Source organism: Pocillopora verrucosa, chromosome 9, assembly GCF_036669915.1.
Source record: "Pocillopora verrucosa isolate sample1 chromosome 9, ASM3666991v2, whole genome shotgun sequence".
In the NCBI taxonomy this organism is placed as follows: domain Eukaryota; kingdom Metazoa; phylum Cnidaria; class Anthozoa; order Scleractinia; family Pocilloporidae; genus Pocillopora; species Pocillopora verrucosa.
The window spans coordinates 22,830,453-22,850,994 of record NC_089320.1 but is presented as its reverse complement, the minus strand read 5'-3'; the positions used below and the strand labels follow the sequence as shown (position 1 = coordinate 22,850,994).

The following is a 20,542-nucleotide window of genomic DNA, read 5'->3' as shown; positions in this document are numbered from 1 at the left end:
ACACAGAAACACTGACATTTTGATTGGACCAGCTGAAAAAAGGAGCAAGATGACTCAAATTCAGGTAAGCAATGAAGCCATTTTAGCGAGTTATCCATTTCCAGGAAACCTAGAAATGGATACCTCGTTATAAAATGGCCTCGTCTCAACAAAGTGAGTGGTCAGACAACAAGCGATGCGCTGTGGAAGTAAGGTGAGGCATCTTTTATCGAGAATTTGACTATATTTTTACTTCCTAAGAGCGGTCGTAATATATTCCTATACAAACTTTTATAATTTCGCCATGAAGCTTATTACGCAAGTTGATCATCTAACAAGTCCGTGATGGCGAAAGATTGTTTCGACGCCCTAAAAAGTGATTTTGGAGAAAGGAAATCGCCTATTTCGGCTGTTTCATCATAAATTGATTAAGGTAATGTAGATGTGAGGGAAGCGTAAGTTTTTGGTTGAATAACCATGATATGTATTAAAACCTACCGATAAGTTTTCCCCATGCTTGTATGTGAAAGTTTTATTGTGAAATTGACATTGCGTAATGATTTCGAAATTTAGGAAAATTAGCTAGAAACCGCCAGGAAATAACTCCATCAAGCCAGTTTTGATATATGTACTCTTACGAATTCGTTCGTTCTGACCATATCTCAGAGGACCTGTAGATAGTACTGGTTCGACTTCATAGAGAATATTATGGTTACACAATTTACGTTTCTTCATTCGTAGCCGTATTTCTTGCTGTTTTTATCCAAATTTGACCGGTTTTTTCCCAAAACAATTTTGCACTCACATTACAATCCTTTTAAAAACGCGTCTGCGTGATTTTCGGTCGAGGATGCACGGCGGATTGTATTAGAGGACAATCCTAGCGAGGTCTTAACAGCTTTAGCTTTTTGCAAAGAAACACACACACAATGCACAATTCTTGCATTCGCTCTGAAGAAGGGCCACCGCTCGAAACGTCGAATTAGAAACTCTTACCGGTGACTAATTTACATTATGTACCCGTTCGATATAACCAAATGATCTTGTTATATTATACAGGCTGTGTATCGTCCGTGTCTGTTCCTCGATATCAAAGTGTTACGTGGTCGGAATGTTACCTTGGGCACTTACACTGACTGGGGTGAGTATGTGTACAAAGAAGTTTCTACTCGTAGAACAGCAAAGAGTACGATTGACTCATGTGGGCCATGGGGATTCTATGTGCAAATTTTGTGGCGTTAGCTCGGCCTCAGGAGTCTAGGGATAGCATTCATCTTATTAAAGATGGCGGATCGATTGTGTTCTTGGAATCACAGAATCATGTCATGGTGTCGTCATTACTGAATTTTGCTACAGAAATATATTCACAGAGTGAATTTAGCCTTATTTAGATTGCAAGCGTCTCATCGAGACTCGAGCCTCGAGCCACCATGTTTGACCGCGCCAAACTTTCCTCACCTTTAAAGGAAAAGCATTGACAAGTATTCATAAAATTCCAAATAGTAACCTAGGCCTTCTGAAAACTGTCTTTAAATGCGCTAAAAAATACTGAGTCAATGGACGCCAACGCAGTGGTCAAACACTGCGCATGTGCAAGAATTTGAAAAACAATGAGGCGATTTCAGAACGCGTGTCTTGCGTTAAGTGCGAAAGAAAAGGTTAAATTCCTAACTGTTCCAAGGCGTAAGACAAATTCAAGAAGGATTTTTGAGAAAGATTAAATCTTGGCGCTATTTATTGTTAGATATTCCAACTGTTTTTAAGGCAATGAAGGCAAAGAACAGGACCTTTCTTCAACACTTACTGCACAGATTACTGTCCGCTGTAAAGGCAGACCTGATATCGTTATAAATATCTTGTGTCGCTCTGGTTCCTCCTTTTTTCACACCGGTTTCCCTCGGTGTTGATCGGCAACTCCACCATAAACGCAACAAAGAATAATTACAGCCAGCACGGCCAAGTTTACGCTTGTTTACGCTAAGTTTATGCATCACGCCGCCGTGAAAAATTAAAAAAAAAGGGGGGAGAGTGTAAACTAACACAAAGTGGGTAAAGTCTAAAACAAACAATGTTTATAAGTCGCGGCCTTAGAAACTTCGAACTTTCCTTAGCAACTGCGAAAAACTACGTCTCACTTAGATTCACCATGTTTATAATAACAAATTATCCATATAAGTGTGTATGTGCAATCATTTGACTTAACGATGCCTTCATTTTAGGAAACAGAAAAAAAAAAACTGGGGACAACCACGAGCATACATTCAAAAACTGCTGTTTACCTGGTTATTGAAAAAAGAAATTATTTTGGTCAGGAATGTCTCTTTTATAGCTCCTACCTGTTCATACAAATCTCGAAGAGATTGGAGGAAGAGGTTTGATGCTAAGTTGCGTCACACGTAATCGACCAAAGTGCTGAGCAAAATTCAAAATGGCGGTCAAATTTTAGCGCATTTGAAGACAATTTTCGAAAATGTAGTTTACTGTTTGGAATCTCAAAACACAGTCACTTTCACAATTTCAAAAACAGTGGGTCTCTGGATTATACTTTCTTTTTAAAATTCAAGATGGCAGCTTCGCAATTCGCGAAGAAGTATCCGGCGAAAGCTTGCCGACTAAACTGTTGTTCTTTCTAATTAACTAATGACTGCAACTATCTTTAATTCAATGCTATACAATTTTTCATTTTCGAACTGCCTGACTAATTGTCTGTCTTCATCAGTTGTCGTCGGCTCAGTCTAGCAGACATAATTTGATTGGCTGAGCCAAGCTATGAGTCGCTTAGGAAAATCAAAGAGAGGGTGAACATTTTGGCCTTGACTCCTTAACTCCTCTTTTTATATTAAACCAAAAGGTCCTTTTTATTTCTCAGTTGATACACCGGATCCATACGTAAAACTGTACATTAAAACAGCATCAAATGGCAGGAAGAGAACCAAAGTGAAAAACAACACAGCTAACCCTGTGTGGGAAGAAACATTCCAGTTTTACCTTGATCCAAATGTGAAAAACATTTTGGGTAAGTAACCTTTAATGATATTTGCAACGTAACACTGAGACGAAGAGTCTCCTCGGTTAGCAAAGTATCCAACGTAAGCGTGGCTGTTGTTTTATTTGAAGTTTGAAGCATTGTTGTAAATTCCTATTCCGCGAAAATCACAACAGCCGGTCAATAACAAACACGTCTCGACCCACGCTGATAATGACTCTACATCTGCCTCTCTCTCTCCCTCTTTTTGATCATAAACCACGATAAAAAAGAAACCAGTAATTTATTTCGATTATGAATGCCTTCTCCCATCCCTAGCCTATAGCCTAGCCGTAAACAGAAACGAGAACAAATCACGCTCTTTCATAACGCTACAGGAAGGGTTCCTATAAGAAATAGAAAACTATTGGTCAGTTCCTGTAAATGCTATTGATATTGTTACTTGTGAACGTCTACTTTTCTTATCTTTAGAAATAACTCTAATGGAGTCAGACACAGTTGGTGACGATTTGGTGGATACAAAGTCATTCGACTTAAGTGCATTGAAAATTGATGAAACTTACAAGAAAACCTTTGTCTTTAAAGAGGTATGGTACAACTCAGCTCAACCAGGAAGCCTCAGTGGTCACGTTACTCGTGTGACACACCTCGGCCTGATGGATAGGCGAGTCAGTGCAATAATTAAACACGTTAATTGACTCAACTATTTGCTTTATTCTAGACCTCAGAAGTTGATGTGGAGATGAAAGTCAAAACATGGTAAACCCAGTTTTATATTTTTGTCATCGTCAAGTTCTCTGTCTTTCCTCGAAAAAGGGTTACTTTTTGAGGAACAGCGAAGACAAGTCGCTTTGGTCAGGCCTCAGTTGTTCGAAGGTTAGCGCTATCCACTGGATAAAACTCTATCCGGTGGTTAACACTGTATGTTTTTCTATCACCTAACTGCCAGATAGCGATTTATCCGTTGGATAGCGTTATCCACCCTTTATACAACTGGGCCCAGGACAATAATTAGTTTCCTGTCGAGAAAAATGCAATATAAAGAGAAGGAACATTTCCAAACAGATTATGATCAAGTGTGAAAAAGAATCCTCGCAGGCGAACTGCAGTTAGAGGAATTGCATAAATTGCGAAGGCTGGAACAATTCAGGCTTCAAAGGGAACCGAAACTGTACCGCCATCCAAATAGAACACGTTAATTGAAATGTTAACATTTCAGTGAAAAAAAAAAATTTCTATCATTTTTCTATCAGCTCTGCGCCTACAGACATGAGGTACAGCCTGGGCCTTTGTGACGAGGAAACTGATTTTCGTCAGAAGAGGAAAAGGGTTGTTTTTGAGACCATGAAAAAACTGCTCGGAGAACGAGGACCAAAAGAACTTGGCGAGGTAACTACCCTCTTGAAATCAAAGTGTAAAATGAACTGAACCCCAAAAATAGTTTTTGAGAAGCTAATGAATGACGACAGCACATTTGGTAAATAAAAGGATGATGATATAGTGATACAGAGTTTGTTTGCCCGTAATTAGGTGCCCTCGATTGCTATTCTTGGTTCAGGAGGAGGATTTCGTGCTATGGTTTCTCTCAGTGGTGTATTCTGTGCTCTAAAGGAGATGGGTGTGTTAGACTGTGCCATGTACACAGCAGGACTGTCAGGGGCAGCATGGTAAGTGACTTCATACCCAGTCCGGAGAGGGGTTACTCCCCTAGATAAGTTCTTTAGGCGGGCGCTGACCTAAGGGGTGTGGTGTATGAGATGCTGTGGTCTGTAAACAGCCATCGATTTTAAAGGCCAAGTCTAAAAACGGGTGTGGAAATGTTAAATTATGTTATATTTACAAATCTCCAAAGTTTAGTTCTAGGATGAATACATAGCTGTTTCTGATCGACATCTTCACCTCATTTGTATAAGCCCGAAGTTTTCTGAAGGCTAATTTGTTTGTTGGATTGAATAAAATTGAGTTCACCAGTTGAAAAAATTGACTAAATGTTAGTTCAAACTGGACGTTTCGATGTAATCCCCCATAACAAAGAAGCCATCGTGATCTCTGATAGTATAGTCTGATCATCCAGATAAGTGCAGTCCCGAGAAGGACTGTTGTCGGTAGTGGTGACTGACCTATCGACAACATAACTGGAAGTCATCATCGGAGTCAGGTAAATAGTTGTTGTCGGTCGAATGTTCTAAGTCCGGTTCGTACAGACTGATTGGTCAGTTTTGCCGTGATGTTATTTGCTGCAAGACTCGAGTGGCGCAGGTCGGTCGTGGTTGGTCTGTTTCGATCCGTTAGGACGTTCTGTTCGGTTCGTTTGGAATATTAATGACGTAAGTAAGTTTTATTCACGACATATTTCAGATTATTCATGTTACTCCCAGATTCAAACATTTTATGTATTGAGTTCATGATCATTTCTAACGCAAAAACTTAAAACATTCTAGGTATCTTTCGACGTTATATTCTCATCCTGACTGGCCGAATACCCATCCGAGCAAAATCAGGCAAGATTTGAGAAAAAATGTGACAGACAACTGGATGTGGTTGCTATTGACTCCATCATGGATGTACAGTCACATGAATATCATTCTGGATAAAAGATCACGTGGACAACCAGTCAGTTTCACAGATTTCTTTGGTTATCTGGTTGGAGAAACTATTCTGAAGGACGTAAGTTACAAGGGTTTACACGGTGTGGGTTACAATTCGACTGAGATTGGCAGATGTTTTTAGCTTCTGAGTAGGGTGAAGAGCTTAGCGTCTTTCAAACAGAGAGAACATTGCTTTAAAACAAAGTAAAGATGAACTGGAAAATGCTTCGTATCCACCCCTGTAACAAAGCGGATTCTACCTTCACATACCATTTAGCTCCCGTTTAATTTTCTGAAGTGTCACAAGGACATAAATACGCTCAGTAATAGGATCTCCCTGTGGCATGTTACTTCGTTACCACAAAAATTGATTCAATTTGTCTAAACAAAAAACCATTACAGCAAGTGCTCGCCACTCGTGCACCGATAATAAAACTTGCATGAAATGGATAAGTTTACGATCTTAGGTTTTCATTTATATTTTCTGTTATTTCAAAGCGGCAACATGTTCCAAAATTGAGCGAACAGCGCCATGCAGTGAAAGACGCCGCGGCCCCAATGCCACTGTACACTTGTCTTCATGTAAAGAAGAACAAAGTTGCACAAGACTTTTGCGGTAAGATCATTAGAAATTTTCCTAACATAAACGAAGAATATAGCTTGAAATAATTTCCTCTCTTAAACCTTTCATTAACGCTCTCAGTGAAACTGAAAAAGAGTGTCTGATTTCACATTTAAAAGGAAACTCCCACAGATCTTTCATTGATTAATAAATTTTTTTTTTCCGCTTATAGAGTGGCTCGAATTCAGCCCATATGAAGTAGGGATGACAAAATATGGCACTTTCATGAAGACTGAGCATTTTGGAAGCAAGTACTTTTGTGGGAAATTGGTAACACCTTACCCTGAGCCTCCACTGTTTTACTTGCAAGGTCAGCAGTCACTTAGTTTACTAGGCTCAAAAGTTTTCTTAGCACAGCGGTCAAACGTAGAGGGTCAATTTTGGCAGGCCACGCGCCAATTTCCCGCTCAAAACTTCTGAGGAAATCATGAGGAACAACCGTCCAAAAAGAAAAAAAAAGGGAAAAAAGAAAGCTCGAGAGTTTTCATAAACAAGCTTATTTAATCACGGGCTTTCACTGCTCTACCATTTTGTTTTTGGCTTTTAAAATCGTCAACGTTTTTCTAAATGTTGTCTGAGAACTACGGCGGCAGAGTACATTGGCGATGTTACAGATATTAATCGAGGAAGTTTTTGGAAATTATATGGAAATGTGCTAACCGTGTTTTTTTTATAAATTGCCGATTGAATGTGAAGGGGACAGTGTTTTGCTTAACTTACACACAATCATTACATCAGTCCTATGCCATTCTATTGCAGGTATTTGGGGCAGCGCTTTCACCATCATGCTTCAGCGAATACTACACGAAGGCCAGTCACCAACCGACACAATAAAAAACATGAGCAACTCTGGCGACTTGAGACACGAGTTACGTAAGTAACTGTTGTTGGATTTCTTTTGATTCAGCTCGCATTTTACAAAGCTGTAACTTTTTCCCTATTGTTCTCAAAGATATGGATATCTCAAACGACCCTGTGAGTGAGGACGAGGAAAGCGATGAGGAAATGGATATTGATGCAGTTGATGAAAAGGAAATGGGAGATGAATACAGCCATAATGAAAACCACAGCTTCCTGATGAGTATAGCAGAGAGCTTCGTGGAGAAAATTTATTTCCTGAAAACCCGGTCTGGTCGAGCAGGCCTGGTGCACAACTTTCTACGCGGCCTTCAAATGATGTCTGCCCCAGTTCCCTCGGCTGGTGAATCATTATGGCATTCAATTTTTGTCACTTACTTCATCACACATAACATTATAATCCGTTCATATTCAAACGACTCAGATTTTCAGAGCGCATTAAAAGGAAGAATAAAAAGCCAACAAAATAACAAAAATCGCTTTAAAAGCCCATCCAAACAAATTACGAAATTCCTCTTTTTCCGCACTAGAGGAGTATTTCTTGGCTCACAGCAAGTAGTTCTATTTTGCGAATGTAATCATGTACTTAATATTCTTCAATGTGCAGTAAGGCTTTTCTGATTTAGGGGAAAGATTAAAAACTTTTTAAAATTCTTATCATGCCTGTTACTTGTTTTATTCATAGAAGCAGAACAGGTCACTGACACCGCTTACCAATTAGCAGCGAAGGCTAAACGTATATACTTGGTTGACAGTGGGCTCTTGTTCAATTCACCATACCCGCCGCTACTTAGACCGGAGCGAGATGTTGACATTTTCCTGTCATTTGACTTCAGTGCTCGAGAGAAGGACAACGAAATTTCTTTTCATGTAATCAACTAGATATTCTTTGTTGATCAAATTTTGAATTTTGACCAACATTTTGCGCCCATAAACTTTAAAATATTATTTGTCTCGGTTTTGAACTCTTGAGTTAAAAAAGTTCTTCGCCAACAGGTTCAGTTTCATCTCACTCATATTTCGCTTTTCAGGAACTGTATTTGGCAGAGCAATGGGCAAGAGCAAACAATTTGAAGTTCCCACCAATTAACGCCAAGGAACAGTTGGAAACGGACGGAATCAAAGAGTATTACGTGTTCACAGATCCCGCGGATCCTACCTGTCCAGTTGTGGTGCATTTTCCTCTCGTCAACAAAACCTTCAAAGAACAAAGCGAACCAGGTTCTTTCAGAGATTGGACTAATTTTTCTTTTTGTAAACGAGTGATTTGTCATTAGGTTTGAGCACTTTTTGTTTTTTTGCCTCCTGCCGCCTATTTCTTCTGGGCACGAACTACGGCTGCGCTGATTTGTGGTGGTTGATCGAGTTGAAATTATTTTGTCGACTCTTGAGGCAAGTTTTGAACATGAAAGAAGTCTCAGCCGAAGCATCCATGAAATAAAAAACGTGGGCAAAACCTTACCTTGACTTACCTCGTGCGTTCCTGAACAAATTAACGGAAATTGTTAAGTAACTTTTGTGTTCTATAATACAAACTAACTCCGTATTTCGTTTTATTTTTTCCTCAGGAGTCTCCCGTACGACTGCTGAAGAAAGGGAGTTTGCAAACTTCTCCGTGTTTGAAGATCCTGACGCCTATTATAGCACGTTCAACTTTCATTATCCCACAAAGCCATTCGATCGTCTTTCAGCATTAACAGAATTCAACACTCTGTTGGGTGAGCAGGCCATTAAGGGTGTCATAGCTGACTGTGTGAAGAAGAGACGCGAAGCAAAACCGAGGAATGGCTAATGGAGTGAACGGGAACTCCACGAAGAATGGAAGCCATTACTAACTGCGTTTTTCTTTACTAAGATATACAAATAAAATATCGATGAAAATTTCTAGTGTATTGTAGGGATTATTTAATCAATCGTGTTTAACTAAGAAGCGTCAGTTACGTTACTTCACTGTGGGAATAGAACTGGAATGCGCAGGGGGCAAACTAGACTTGGGCTAATCGCTCAACATGCTATGTTTTCGGGGTTAAACTGTCAGTTAATTGTGCTTGTAATAGTAAAAATAAAACCTCAGTCGTATTGTGTGACGTAAAGTTGTAGTGATTGAAAGTCCGTGGCAGTATCTCTGATCAACAATGGCAAGTTGAATGAAATTAAGTTAAGTAACGTATGAGGGGAAAATATATAGACTGACTTTTTTCACGCGCGCATTTCCATTTCTACATATCACGTGACACAAACAACCGGAGGAATGTCGAGTGCAAATCATTCTCCAACTGCCTTGCTTACTGTTTCATCATTTTTTCATCAAAACAAAGGAGTTTTTTTCTTGTTTAAAACTTGATAAAGGTAAATATCTCAGACTCATTGATAACTTTTCGCTATGGCAATTCGAGAAAGTTAATCGTACTTTTACAAAAATAATTTCATGTTTGATTGCTTTCTATACTATCGGAGGGGGGGGCATTAGGGGTTTTGCAGTTATGATTATTTTTGAGATCGGTTTTTTCAGTTTTTGTGCTAAAAAAAACTTCGGTTTTTCGGTTTTGGTGTTATTTGCGGTTTGCGAATTTTCTTTTTTAAGCATTTGGTTTTCGGTACTTTTCCTGTTTGAGTTCCGGTTTCTCTTCGATTTGAGCGGCAATTAGGCACCACCACTGATCTTCAATGGCCGCGAAACCTCTGTAGGCGCCACTTGTCACCCACCCCTGGATGGAAACGATTACAGCTTTGATAATGTGAACATTTATCGGTTTTGGCGGTTTTACATGCGGTTTCTTATTTGGATTGAATTGTTCTTGCGGTTTTGTGATTTTGGATTATTTTTTTCTACGGTTTTGCGGTTTCTAATAGAACCCACGCCCCCTCCTATCGATACTAGACATGATCCAACAGCTCCAAGTTTTTGTCATTATCTTTTGTAAAACAGATGTTTATCATGTGATTTAGGCCGCTTCGGTTTTTACCTCTTTCCACTCTCGTGCAGGGGTCTCATAAGGACCCAAACCCCTCTCGTGTTTTCACTTCTCCGCCACTATTGCACCATTTACTATCTTTCTTCTTTAAGTCACTGAATGTCTGGAACAGGTTATACTCTGTTGGGTGAGGAAGCCATCAAGGATGTCACAGCCAACTGAATGAGGAAGATACGCGGAGGGAAACCGTGCGACGGCTATTTCTCGAAAACATTTTTAAGATTTTTACATATTGGGCGAATAGACCGCGAGGACAGAACAGATTTGAACTAAAATTGTTAACTTTTAGTTCAAATCTGTCAATCGGCACCACGGAAATTCATAATGATTAAAAATCATCATAAATTTCCGTGGTATCGAGTGACAAATCGTTTATCCTGATCATATGATGAACTTTCATGGTTCGGCACGTCTATCATTTAAGTATACAATGTCGTGTTTCTGGCGGTATGGGTCATGCTACACCCACCACAATGACTTAGTTTGGACTCTATTTGCCACAAAGATCACATAGTTTGTATTCTTGTGAAAAAACTATCAATTACAATTCTTGAGAAAGCGTCAACACAAAGGGCAAGACGAGGAGAAATCGGGTCAAATTTCATTACATTACATGTAAACAGTGACTACGCAAACCGTGGGACTCCTAGGAGCAGAGTGTTTCACGAAGAACATTAACAAGTTGCCGTTGTCGTTTATTCGCCCAGTACCTTGAACTGTACGGACTACTTAATTAGATAAATAGGATAAAAGACATACTTAAGCCAGACAGGCGTGTCTCTTAACAACTGAACAATTATCCATTTGCCTTCACGCCCGAGCGGTCATCACGAATGCAGATACTATAAATAGCTAGGCCGCTACTTCTGGTGAAGAAAGAAACGCCTTTTCCACATCGGTTTTCGTTTTAAATTTCAAGAAAGAAAGACGGCGTTGTTGTGTTGCCCAAATTGATACAGTAGCAGTTAGAAGATGGCAGAAAATCAGGTGAGCGGAACATGCTGAATAATAGCACCAATGTTCACAACACGTGTTCGGCATTTTTTAGTTTGTCGGCAGTTTGCTTTTGATGTAGACTAACGACAAAGAGTATCTAGCTGGTTGGAGAAGGAATTTCTATGAAATTTATACCAGTGTTGTATCGAGCGTTAGCCCTTTGTCAGAGCGAACTTCAGTTTTGAAACTCTTTACGATGGCCAACTTACGTTATCAACTCAGTTGATAATACCAAATTACCTTGTTGTACTCTCCTACCGACGCAGCAGTTCGCTTGTGATGCAGACTGGCGATAAAGAGCATTTGGCTGGTTGGAGAAGGCATTTCTATGAAATTTATTCTCAGTAGTGATTCCTAGTCGACTTAAAAAACAAAACTGACACGCGCTAACGAAGTTTCAAGTAAAACTTGTCTAGACCAGAGTTTTACTGATGGACAATGGCGACGACTCAGCGTTGGGTGCAACCGAAAGGGATAATGAATCAAGTTACCTATGAAGAAAAAAAATGAATAAACTATTTATGATTCTCTTAATAATAACAAGCTCCACGCTCCTTCAGTTTCAAAACTGACGCTCGCTCTGACGAAGGGATAACGCTCGAAAGGTCTGTGTTTGTTTGAAACTCTTTACGGTAGCCAGTTTACGTTATTAACTCAGTTGCTAAATTACCCTGTTGAACTCTTCCACTGATGCAGCAGCACTACTTTAGAAACTTACTCACTTTATCCACGCTCCTCCGACTGATAAAAGAAACTCAATCCGCTATCATTAATAAGAACATTAATACGTGGGGGAATTTGCATTTCTGGATTCCTTTACCTTGGAGGAGTCAAAACAGTAGCTTTTGCGGTCGACTTTTTACCTAAAATACTACTACAAATCATGGAGAAGCATGTGAGCCTCCTTTGGAATACAAAGATTGGAAGAAAACACACTATTTCAGAGGGACCCAGATAATTCAATCGAATGTTTATTTCTGTTCAGGAAAAAATTAAAATCAGAGAAACATTCCACACCACTCCAAGGTCAGTTACGCGGAAGATCGTGTCTTCAACATTTCAGTCCTGTCGCATCTGATGCTCTCAAGGGAGACATGATATCGCATTCGAACTAACTTTTGAAACTGATTAAATTATGAGTAGGTGGCGTACGATCGGCAGAAAAGTTGGCTTAAGACTTTACCAAAATTATGTAGTAAACATCTTTTGTGATAGATTACTGAACAGACAGGACGGCAACATAGAATCTAGTTGTTTTATTTTATAAAAAAAATGGTGACGCCATTCATGCGTCTGTCTTTCTTTAATCATAAATAAGAAACAATAACAATGCATGATTAATTCAGCTTATCATATAACAAAGTTTGCGACACAAGGATGACACAACCATTAGAGTGTATCAAGAAAAAGTAATAGGAATTCATAAAATAATAAGGTCCTATCACTTTTTCTTGATACGCTCTAATGGTTGTGTGTCATCCCTGTATACAGTGTATACAAAACCATAATTTCTTTCTAACTGTATAGAAGTTTTTTGTTTGTGCGGTCATGCGAAGCAATTAAACTTGAAATAAGATGTATGATTTAAGGAAGACATGATGAAATTCTTTAAAAACCACTTTCCATTCTGTTTCGTATCCTCCAAAAACCATTTCGGAGGCTGCACACATACGTTCACTTTCTCAAAGTCCTTTCCTGAATTAGCTGCGCAGTAGACTTACATGATTACAAGGGAAAAGTATTTATCTCGCTTTTTTTTGCAGGCCTTGTACCGTCCGTGTTTGTTACTCGATATCAAAGTGTTACGTGGAAGGAATATTACCCTGGGCACCTATTCTGATTGGGGTTAGTATTGTTCATTCAAAAACTCATTAATAATTCATAAGCCCATTAACCTATCAAATGGTAGATAATACATCACGTGCAGTGACTTTATATCGATAAACCTCATCCTTATTAGTATGCGGTGTTTTATCAGATATAAAGACACTGCATGAATATTAATTAATTATCAACACAGAAACTGACACAACAAATGGTGGGAACATATTTAATGTTCTTTCAACAAATTTCACACAGTAAATTTACTTTTGCACCAAATTAATAGTACAGTTGTGAAATACACATCTGGAAAAATTCTCTATTCCATTAGTACAGTAATCTGGTAAAGGCATATTAGACAATACATCATCTGAAACTTCGAATGTTTTTCTCGTATGCTAATTTATAACGTTGACAAAAGCATAATTGTTATGAACTCTCTTGACACACGCTTTTCCAAGAATGTTTTTTGAAGCCGTTCAAAAAACTCGCAGCACGTGTTTTATCGGGTCAAAAACCACTCGGCTACGCCTCGTGGTTTTAAACCCGATAAAACACTCCTGCTCGTTTTTTAAACATTACATAATCACTGTTACATTGTTTTCCTTATTTCTTGTACTGACTGATACTGTGTATGTAGCCACCGGAATGTCGTCTGTTTTGTTCAATTTTTTTCTGCTCATTATAGTCTACTGAAGTGAACATGATCTGTTAAATGCTACAGTTATATGTTCTCTCAGTGGTAAAGTTAGCTGAACCTGCATTGTAAACGACTTATTTGGGAACCTCAGTTAGTGTCACAAATTATCGACAGCCACCATGTTTTAGGACTTCCTTTGGTTGAGATGGTATTCACCTGACCGGTTGTTGTCTGTGATGATCTGTAAGTCAGTTCATGAAATTTTTCCATCCGAGGACTGTCTAACTAATCAATGTTCTTCATGTAATTAGCTCGGAGGCAGAGAGACAGTTTTATTGATTGGCGAAAGTTGTCTGCGCTCACTTTCGTTCAAGAAAATCACAGCATATGTTACCCCCCCTCCCCCCCCCTCAGATAAAATAAAATATTTTTATCTTTCAGTGGATACACCGGATCCCTACGTAAAATTGTTCATTAGAACAGCGCCAAATGGCAAGAAGAGAACCAAAGTGAAAAACAACACAGCTAACCCTGTGTGGGAAGAGACATTGCAGTTTTACCTTGATCAAAATGTGAAAAACATTTTGGGTAAGCAACCTATGGTATTTGGAACACGAGAGTGAGACAAGATGTATTTTTCTTGATCATTTATTGGGTCACTTCGGTAAACAACATATTGAAACTTAAAACTTAACTTAAAATATAGTCGAGATTTAGTTGCTTCAGTTCGAATTGAAAACGCAAGGTTCTTTTAAGAGCCGAGAAATGCTTTTTCTTTCCCAGATCTTATCGAAAAACAGGAACTGGAGAAGTTATCTTCAATTCCACTGTTGATCTCACTGAAATATTCCGTTCGTATAAGTTCCATTGATGTGTTTTGACCCATTCACTTGTCAACTTAAAACTTTCTTTTTTTCTCAGAAATAACTTTAATGGAGTCAGACACACTCAGTGACGATTTGGTAGACACAAAGTCATTTGACTTAAGTGCACTGAAAATCGATGAAACTTACCAGAAAACATTTGTCTTCAAAGAGGTATGATATAACTCTTCTCAAATGCTAAGCCTTCATGTCACTCGTGTAACAAATCTGATGAAGCATTCAAACTCTCATTGACACGACTATATGTTGTGTTCCAGAACTCAGAGGTTGATGTAGAGATGAAAGTTAAAACATGGTAAGACCATCAACAATTTTTGCTAGTGTGGAGTTTCTCACCATATATCTCTCGGGGGAAAAACTCAGTGATCCTTAATGATTTCCAGTGTAAGTCGGACAAGTTACCCGCCGTTAACATCGCACTTGACGAATGGCGAGGGTAAAGCGCTGTGAAATGTATATTCATTTTTTTCCTACTGATAAAGGTGTGATGAAATTGCATATCGAGCAAATTCTCCAGGATTACCCAAAGTTTTATCGAAAGAAAAATCCAAGTAATAATCTTAATAATGTAAATAGTAATAATAATAGTCTTAGCAATAATAGTAATGATAATGATGAACATAGTGATAAAGATAACGTAGATGACAATGATTTATTCGACAATACGATCGGTTAGCTCTTCTCCGTCGGTTTAAGTTTAAAAAATACACCAGTTTTCAAAATGGAAGCTTAATTTACGTTTTATCCATTTCAAAGAAAAATGAAATATTTCCTAATATTTTTCTATCAGCTCTGCACCTACGGACATGAGGTACAGCCTGGACCTTTGTGTCGAGGAAACTGATTTTCGTCGGAAGAGGAAAGAGGTTGTTTTTGCAGAAATGAAAAAACTGCTCGGAGAACGAGGACCAAAAGAACTTGATGAGGTAAATACACTCTTGAAATTAAGTTAACAAAATGTAAAATGCACCACACACCAGAAGAGAAGGCAAAAAAGATTCTGAGAGGAAAATGAACTAAAAAATTTGGGAAATACCAGAATGATGATATACAGAATAACTTGGTATTATCAACCGAGTTGATAACGTAAATTGGCCAGCAAAAAAATTGGAGTTTAGAGCGTGAGCTCCTTGTCATAGCGAATGACGTTATTACGTTATTAACTCAGTTGGTAATACCAAATTACCTTACTTTGATGACATACAGAGTTTGTTTAATCATAATTAGGTGCCCTCGATTGCTATTCTTGGTTCAGGAGGAGGATTTCGTGCCATGGTTTCTCTCAGTGGTGTATTCTGTGCTCTAAAGGAGATGGGTGTGTTAGACTGTGCCATGTACACAGCAGGACTGTCAGGGTCTGCGTGGTAAGTCCCGGGGTGGGGGGGAAGGTAAGATTTATAGGAAAGCACCATTACTAAGCTTATGGCGTATGACTTGCTTTGGTATGTACAAGGGTTTGAAATCTTGGGGTCAGGGCTGTCGACTGGCATGTTTGTCATGTTTTAGTGAGAGGTAGGGTTGGCTTTTAGAAAAATGGGTGGTTTAACCCTACCAAGGATTCCGTTGAGTACCCTCTTGCTCGGCCCTTCTCCCCTCGGGGTCAGAAGTGAACGTCTGTCCCACATTGGTGAATTATTATTATCATATTTTGCTTTAATAGCATCTAATCGTCAATCTCGAACAGTTCAATCACTAAATAAAGAAACTTTAAGTGTTGAAAAATATAAGAGAATTGTCCTTCTGAAAATCCGTTAGAGCTAGCTTTACTGGATATGTAAAGAAAATCTGTAAGGATAAAGATCAAAGGACAAGAACGGCTGACCTTGTATCATACTTCTTGAGATATTTCTCGGATACATTCAAAATCTCACTAACGAGTTCCAAGATTTTATCGCTGGTTGTTTTCAATCGACATCTCAACATAATTTTGATAAAGCAACCATCTTCTGTAGGAAAATGTTGCATTTGCCTCCCAAAAAAGCCAATGAAGAAGTTCGTAACCATTTACGACAAAAATTTTAAACATTCTAGGTATCTTTCCACCTTATATTCTCATCCTAAATGGCCGCAGGCCCATCCATGTACAATTAAACAAGATTTGAGGAAAAATGTGAAAGACAACTGGATGTGGTTGTTACTAACTCCATCATGGATGTACAATCACGTGAACATCATCCTGGACAAGAGATCACGTGGACAGCCCGTTAGTTTCACAGATTTCTTTGGTTATCTGGTTGGAGAAACTATTCTCAAGGACGTAAGTACCCAGATCCCTCTCTTTCAAGCATCCTTGATACTTGCTCCTTCTCGAGGTGAGTTATAATTAGACTGAAATAGGCCTAAGTTTTGATAAGTGTACTCATATGAAAATGTCGCGCATGCGCAACACCTTAGTAACACCGTGCGAATACATCCCGCTTGCTTCCTAATGAGCATAACTTCGAAAATAGGTCTACTATTTGCGTTGTGCATAACTGCAAGCTTGTTATTGAAATCTTCTGGTATAAACTCCTAAATGAAGTCTTCTATCGTCCGACGAAACACATTGAATTATTACACAAGTTTTGACATTGTCATTTCCTGCAGTAATGTTCACAAGTTCATCATTTGAAAAAAAGAGTTTTATTTCTATCGTGAGATCTCTTAAAATGTTCTCTATTATTTTAAAGCGGAAAAATGTTCCAAAATTGAGCGAACAGCGCCATGCAGTGAAAGACGCCGCGGTTCCAATGCCACTGTACACCTGTCTGCATGTAAAGAAGAACGAAGTTGCACAGAACTTTTGCGGTAAGAAAATCAGAAAGAATATTATTACTGTTAAGGAGAACATGCTGCCTAAGACTATTCACTCTCCTTAGTTCCTATAATTACGCCCACACCAAAGATGGGCACCTTATAGCAGGTTAAAATAAATACATCTAGATTCATCTTTCAATTGTCATCTAAAACCCCTGGATAATCAAACATTTTGTGTACTGATAGATTGTTTCCTCTACCTGTAGAATGGCTCGAATTCAGCCCCTATGAAGTAGGGATGACAAAATATGGCACGTTTATGAAGACTGAGAATTTTGGAAGCAAGTACTTTTGTGGGAAATTGGTCACACCTTACCCTGAACCTCCACTGCTTTACTTGCAAGGTAAGCACTAATCAAGCACAGCACGAGTCGTGGGATGTAAAATTCATTGAGCAAAAACTTACAACATCATCAAATTAAAATAGGGAGTTTGAGGGAGATTGTTTTCTTATACGTTTCGCGATAAGTTTTCTTTTAGTCGAAGTAAGCAGCTGAAGTTTCTCTCTTTACTTTGACGCTGATGCAAAAGGTGAAAACATTTAGAATTTATCATGTTATTGTCATACGTTCATATATACAAGGCTAAAAAAATATGCACCATTTCGCTTTCTTTCTAGGCATCTGGGGTAGCGCTTTCACCATTATGCTTCAGCGAGTTCTGAACGAAGGCCAGTCACCGACCGACACAGTAAAAAACATGAGCAACTCTGGCGACTTGAGACAAGAGTTACGTAAGTAATTATTGTCTGGTCATTTGTTAAGAAGATTTAGACAAGTTTACGTACATACTAAGTGGCAACTTGTCCTCTCTTTTCCTCAATAGAGACAGATGTTTCAATCGACCCCATGAGTGAGGACGAAGAAAGCGACGATGAAATGGACATCGGTGCTATGGATGGGAAGGATTCGAAAGATGAGGACTCTGGAGACCCAGGCTTCCTGAAGAGTATAGCGGAAAGCTTCGTGGAAAAAATATCCTTCCTTAAAACGCGATCTGGTCGAGCAGGCCTGGTGCACAACTTTTTACGCGGCCTTCAATTGATGACCGCCCCTGTCCCTTCGGCCGGTGAGTAACCTGGTTAGTTTTATCTTCATTTTTTATTTCTATCTTTTTTTTTCATTTCTTCAGTTATTATTTAATAGACTGCAATTTGCAGAGGGAGCTTAAAATTTTTATTGCAGTGTTACCTTCAAAGTATTCTTTAATGACATTAAGCCAAGTTAATACCCCCCACCCCACCAACGCAACACCACAGTTTCTGTGGAAACTTACCCCTTTTACCTATGATACTACTTGTTTGTTTGTTTTTTTTTTTTACAGAAGTTAAAGAGGTTGCTGACACCGCTGACCATTTAGCTGTTAAGGCTAAACGCATTTACTTGGTTGACAGCGGGCTCTTGTTCAATTCACCATATCCGCCTCTACTCAGACCTCAGCGGAATGTCGACATTTTCCTGTCATTTGACTTCAGTGCTCGAGAGAAGGACAACGAGCTTTCTTTCAATGTAATTGAGCAGATTTAATTGTTTTATTTTTATTATTATTATTATTAGTAGTATCATTATTATTATTAAGTTGATGAGATTTATGACAGGGAGTGTATACTACCGCGTTCGATCGACAAAGTCTAATCAGGGATCCCTCCGCCTGGTTCATCCGTGGTTTAATGAAAACAAATACTGAATTTTCGACACTTAACCCTTTAACTCCTATGAAGGACTAAAACAGAATGTTTTTAATATCAGGGAGACAAGTGATGAGAATAATGAAAAACTATCAATTATGGGATTAAAAGTTGATCCAATATCAAATCCTCCAAACTAACGACACAAGCATCGCGTGGCAGGTAGAAAGGAGAAATACCAATGAGATCTTGGGAGTGAAAGGGTCAAGGAAAGGCTAACTTATTTATCTTTTCCCTCGTAGGAATTATTATATTTGGAACCATAATTTGCACCTACAAAATCTAGCTTAAGTTCTCAGCTCAGGGATTGAACTATTAAATTCAGTCCCATCCAACTCATATTTCGCTTTTTTAGGAGCTGTATTTGGCAGAGAAATGGGCAAAAGCAAACAATTTGAAGTTCCCTCCAATTAACGCCAAGGAACAGTTGGAAACGGACGGAATCAAAGAGTATTACGTGTTCACAGATCCCGCGGATCCTACCTGTCCAGTTGTGGTGCATTTTCCTCTCGTCAACAAAACTTTCAAGGAACAAAGCAAACCAGGTTTCTGCGGATATTTGACTTATAGTTATGTGTAAATTAGTGATTTTTCACAAGGTTCAAAGCTGCGTTTGCTTGTTTCCTCCTTGTTTCCCCATAACGTTTTTTTTTCTCCGCACCAATTGCACCCTCGATCAGTGACGGCTAAATGAATCTGAAATTATTTCGTCGACTCACCATAGATTTTTCATGCTGAAGCGGGACCGCAGTTCGTTCTCCTATCTTAGGCAATGTACGTCCTTTCTTCTCCGAAAATCTTTGTAGGCACATCGGATTATACGAACTAGCGCTGAACGCCTTACATTGTGTTATTTTTCCTCAGGAGTTCCTCGCAAAACTGCCGAAGAAAAGGAGTTTGCAAAGTTCTCCGTGTTTGAAGATCCTGATAACTATTACAGCACGTTCAACTTTCATTATCCTACAAAGCCTTTTGATCGTCTGTCTGCATTGACAGAATTCAACACTCTGTTGGGTGAGCAGGCCATCAAGGACGTCATAGCTGACTGTGTGACGAAGAGACGGGGAAAGTAACCCAATGTGCGGCCAGCGGATGTACGCAAAATTCATGACTGTGGATGGCACGAGGAAGGTCTCGAGTGAAGAACTGCAATTTTTTCAGTTAGGGATAACAGTGGTGAAAATCGCTATTGAGGTGTCGGGCTTATTCTAATCAGTGTATGTAATTGGACAGCGTTTAAGTTAGGGTCATACCTAACTGAGGGAATAGAACTAGAAAGCGTAAGTAGGAACCAATTAAGCTTATTTTCATGTACTGTACACCATATTCCTGTATTAGGTTGTCTGCTATCGCATCTAACTTGAGGTGAAGGGTGTGATGAGGGTTCTAATGATAAGAAATCTCTTACGGTGTGTCTTATCAATAAAAGGTAATTCAGGAAAATTAATTTAAGTAACATAGGAATGGAAAATGGCATTTTTCTCTTATGTGACGACACTAACCGACAATAAGTCGAGTAAAATTTCCCAATTATCGCTTTCACTCCCGAGATCTCATTAACAATCCTTCTTACTGTCTGTCCTACAATTCTTGTGTTAGTTTGGAGAACTTGATATTGGATGAACTAATAATCCCCTAATTGATCTATTTTTTCTTGGCACTTGTCTGCTTAATTTTGCGCTGAGATTGTAAGGGAAATGTTGTATTGGT

General features: G+C 38.9%; 2 protein-coding genes and 1 pseudogene across 3 annotated transcripts; 2 read left to right on the top strand and 1 right to left on the bottom strand.

Annotated features, from left to right (window-relative positions):
- LOC136283584 (uncharacterized) overlaps positions 1-20,542 on the bottom strand; it is a 215,570-nt pseudogene that overhangs the window by 51,111 nt on the left and 143,917 nt on the right.
- LOC136283538 (cytosolic phospholipase A2-like) lies at positions 135-9,051 on the top strand. The gene is made up of 15 exons (XM_066172526.1): positions 135-188; positions 1,039-1,120; positions 2,849-2,995; positions 3,437-3,552; positions 3,687-3,724; positions 4,219-4,354; positions 4,496-4,632; positions 5,407-5,632; positions 6,052-6,169; positions 6,348-6,485; positions 6,935-7,048; positions 7,128-7,376; positions 7,719-7,903; positions 8,065-8,254; positions 8,602-9,051. Exons 1-15 carry the CDS (start codon positions 135-137, stop codon positions 8,823-8,825), a joined length of 2,154 nt encoding a protein of 717 aa, XP_066028623.1. The 3' UTR covers positions 8,826-9,051.
- LOC131777578 (cytosolic phospholipase A2) lies at positions 10,315-20,279 on the top strand. Of its 2 annotated transcripts, none has more exons than XM_059093883.2 (15): positions 10,315-10,995; positions 12,768-12,849; positions 13,907-14,053; positions 14,387-14,502; positions 14,607-14,644; positions 15,140-15,275; positions 15,577-15,713; positions 16,381-16,606; positions 17,019-17,136; positions 17,352-17,489; positions 17,765-17,878; positions 17,971-18,213; positions 18,472-18,653; positions 19,188-19,377; positions 19,697-20,279. In XM_059093883.2, the coding sequence occupies exons 1-15, from the start codon at positions 10,981-10,983 to the stop codon at positions 19,903-19,905; spliced, it is 2,091 nt and encodes a 696-aa protein (XP_058949866.2). In that variant the 5' UTR covers positions 10,315-10,980; the 3' UTR covers positions 19,906-20,279. The 2 variants fall into 2 exon arrangements, with proteins under 2 accessions (XP_058949866.2, XP_058949865.2); XM_059093882.2 differs by having other exon boundaries at positions 10,323-10,995; positions 18,469-18,653.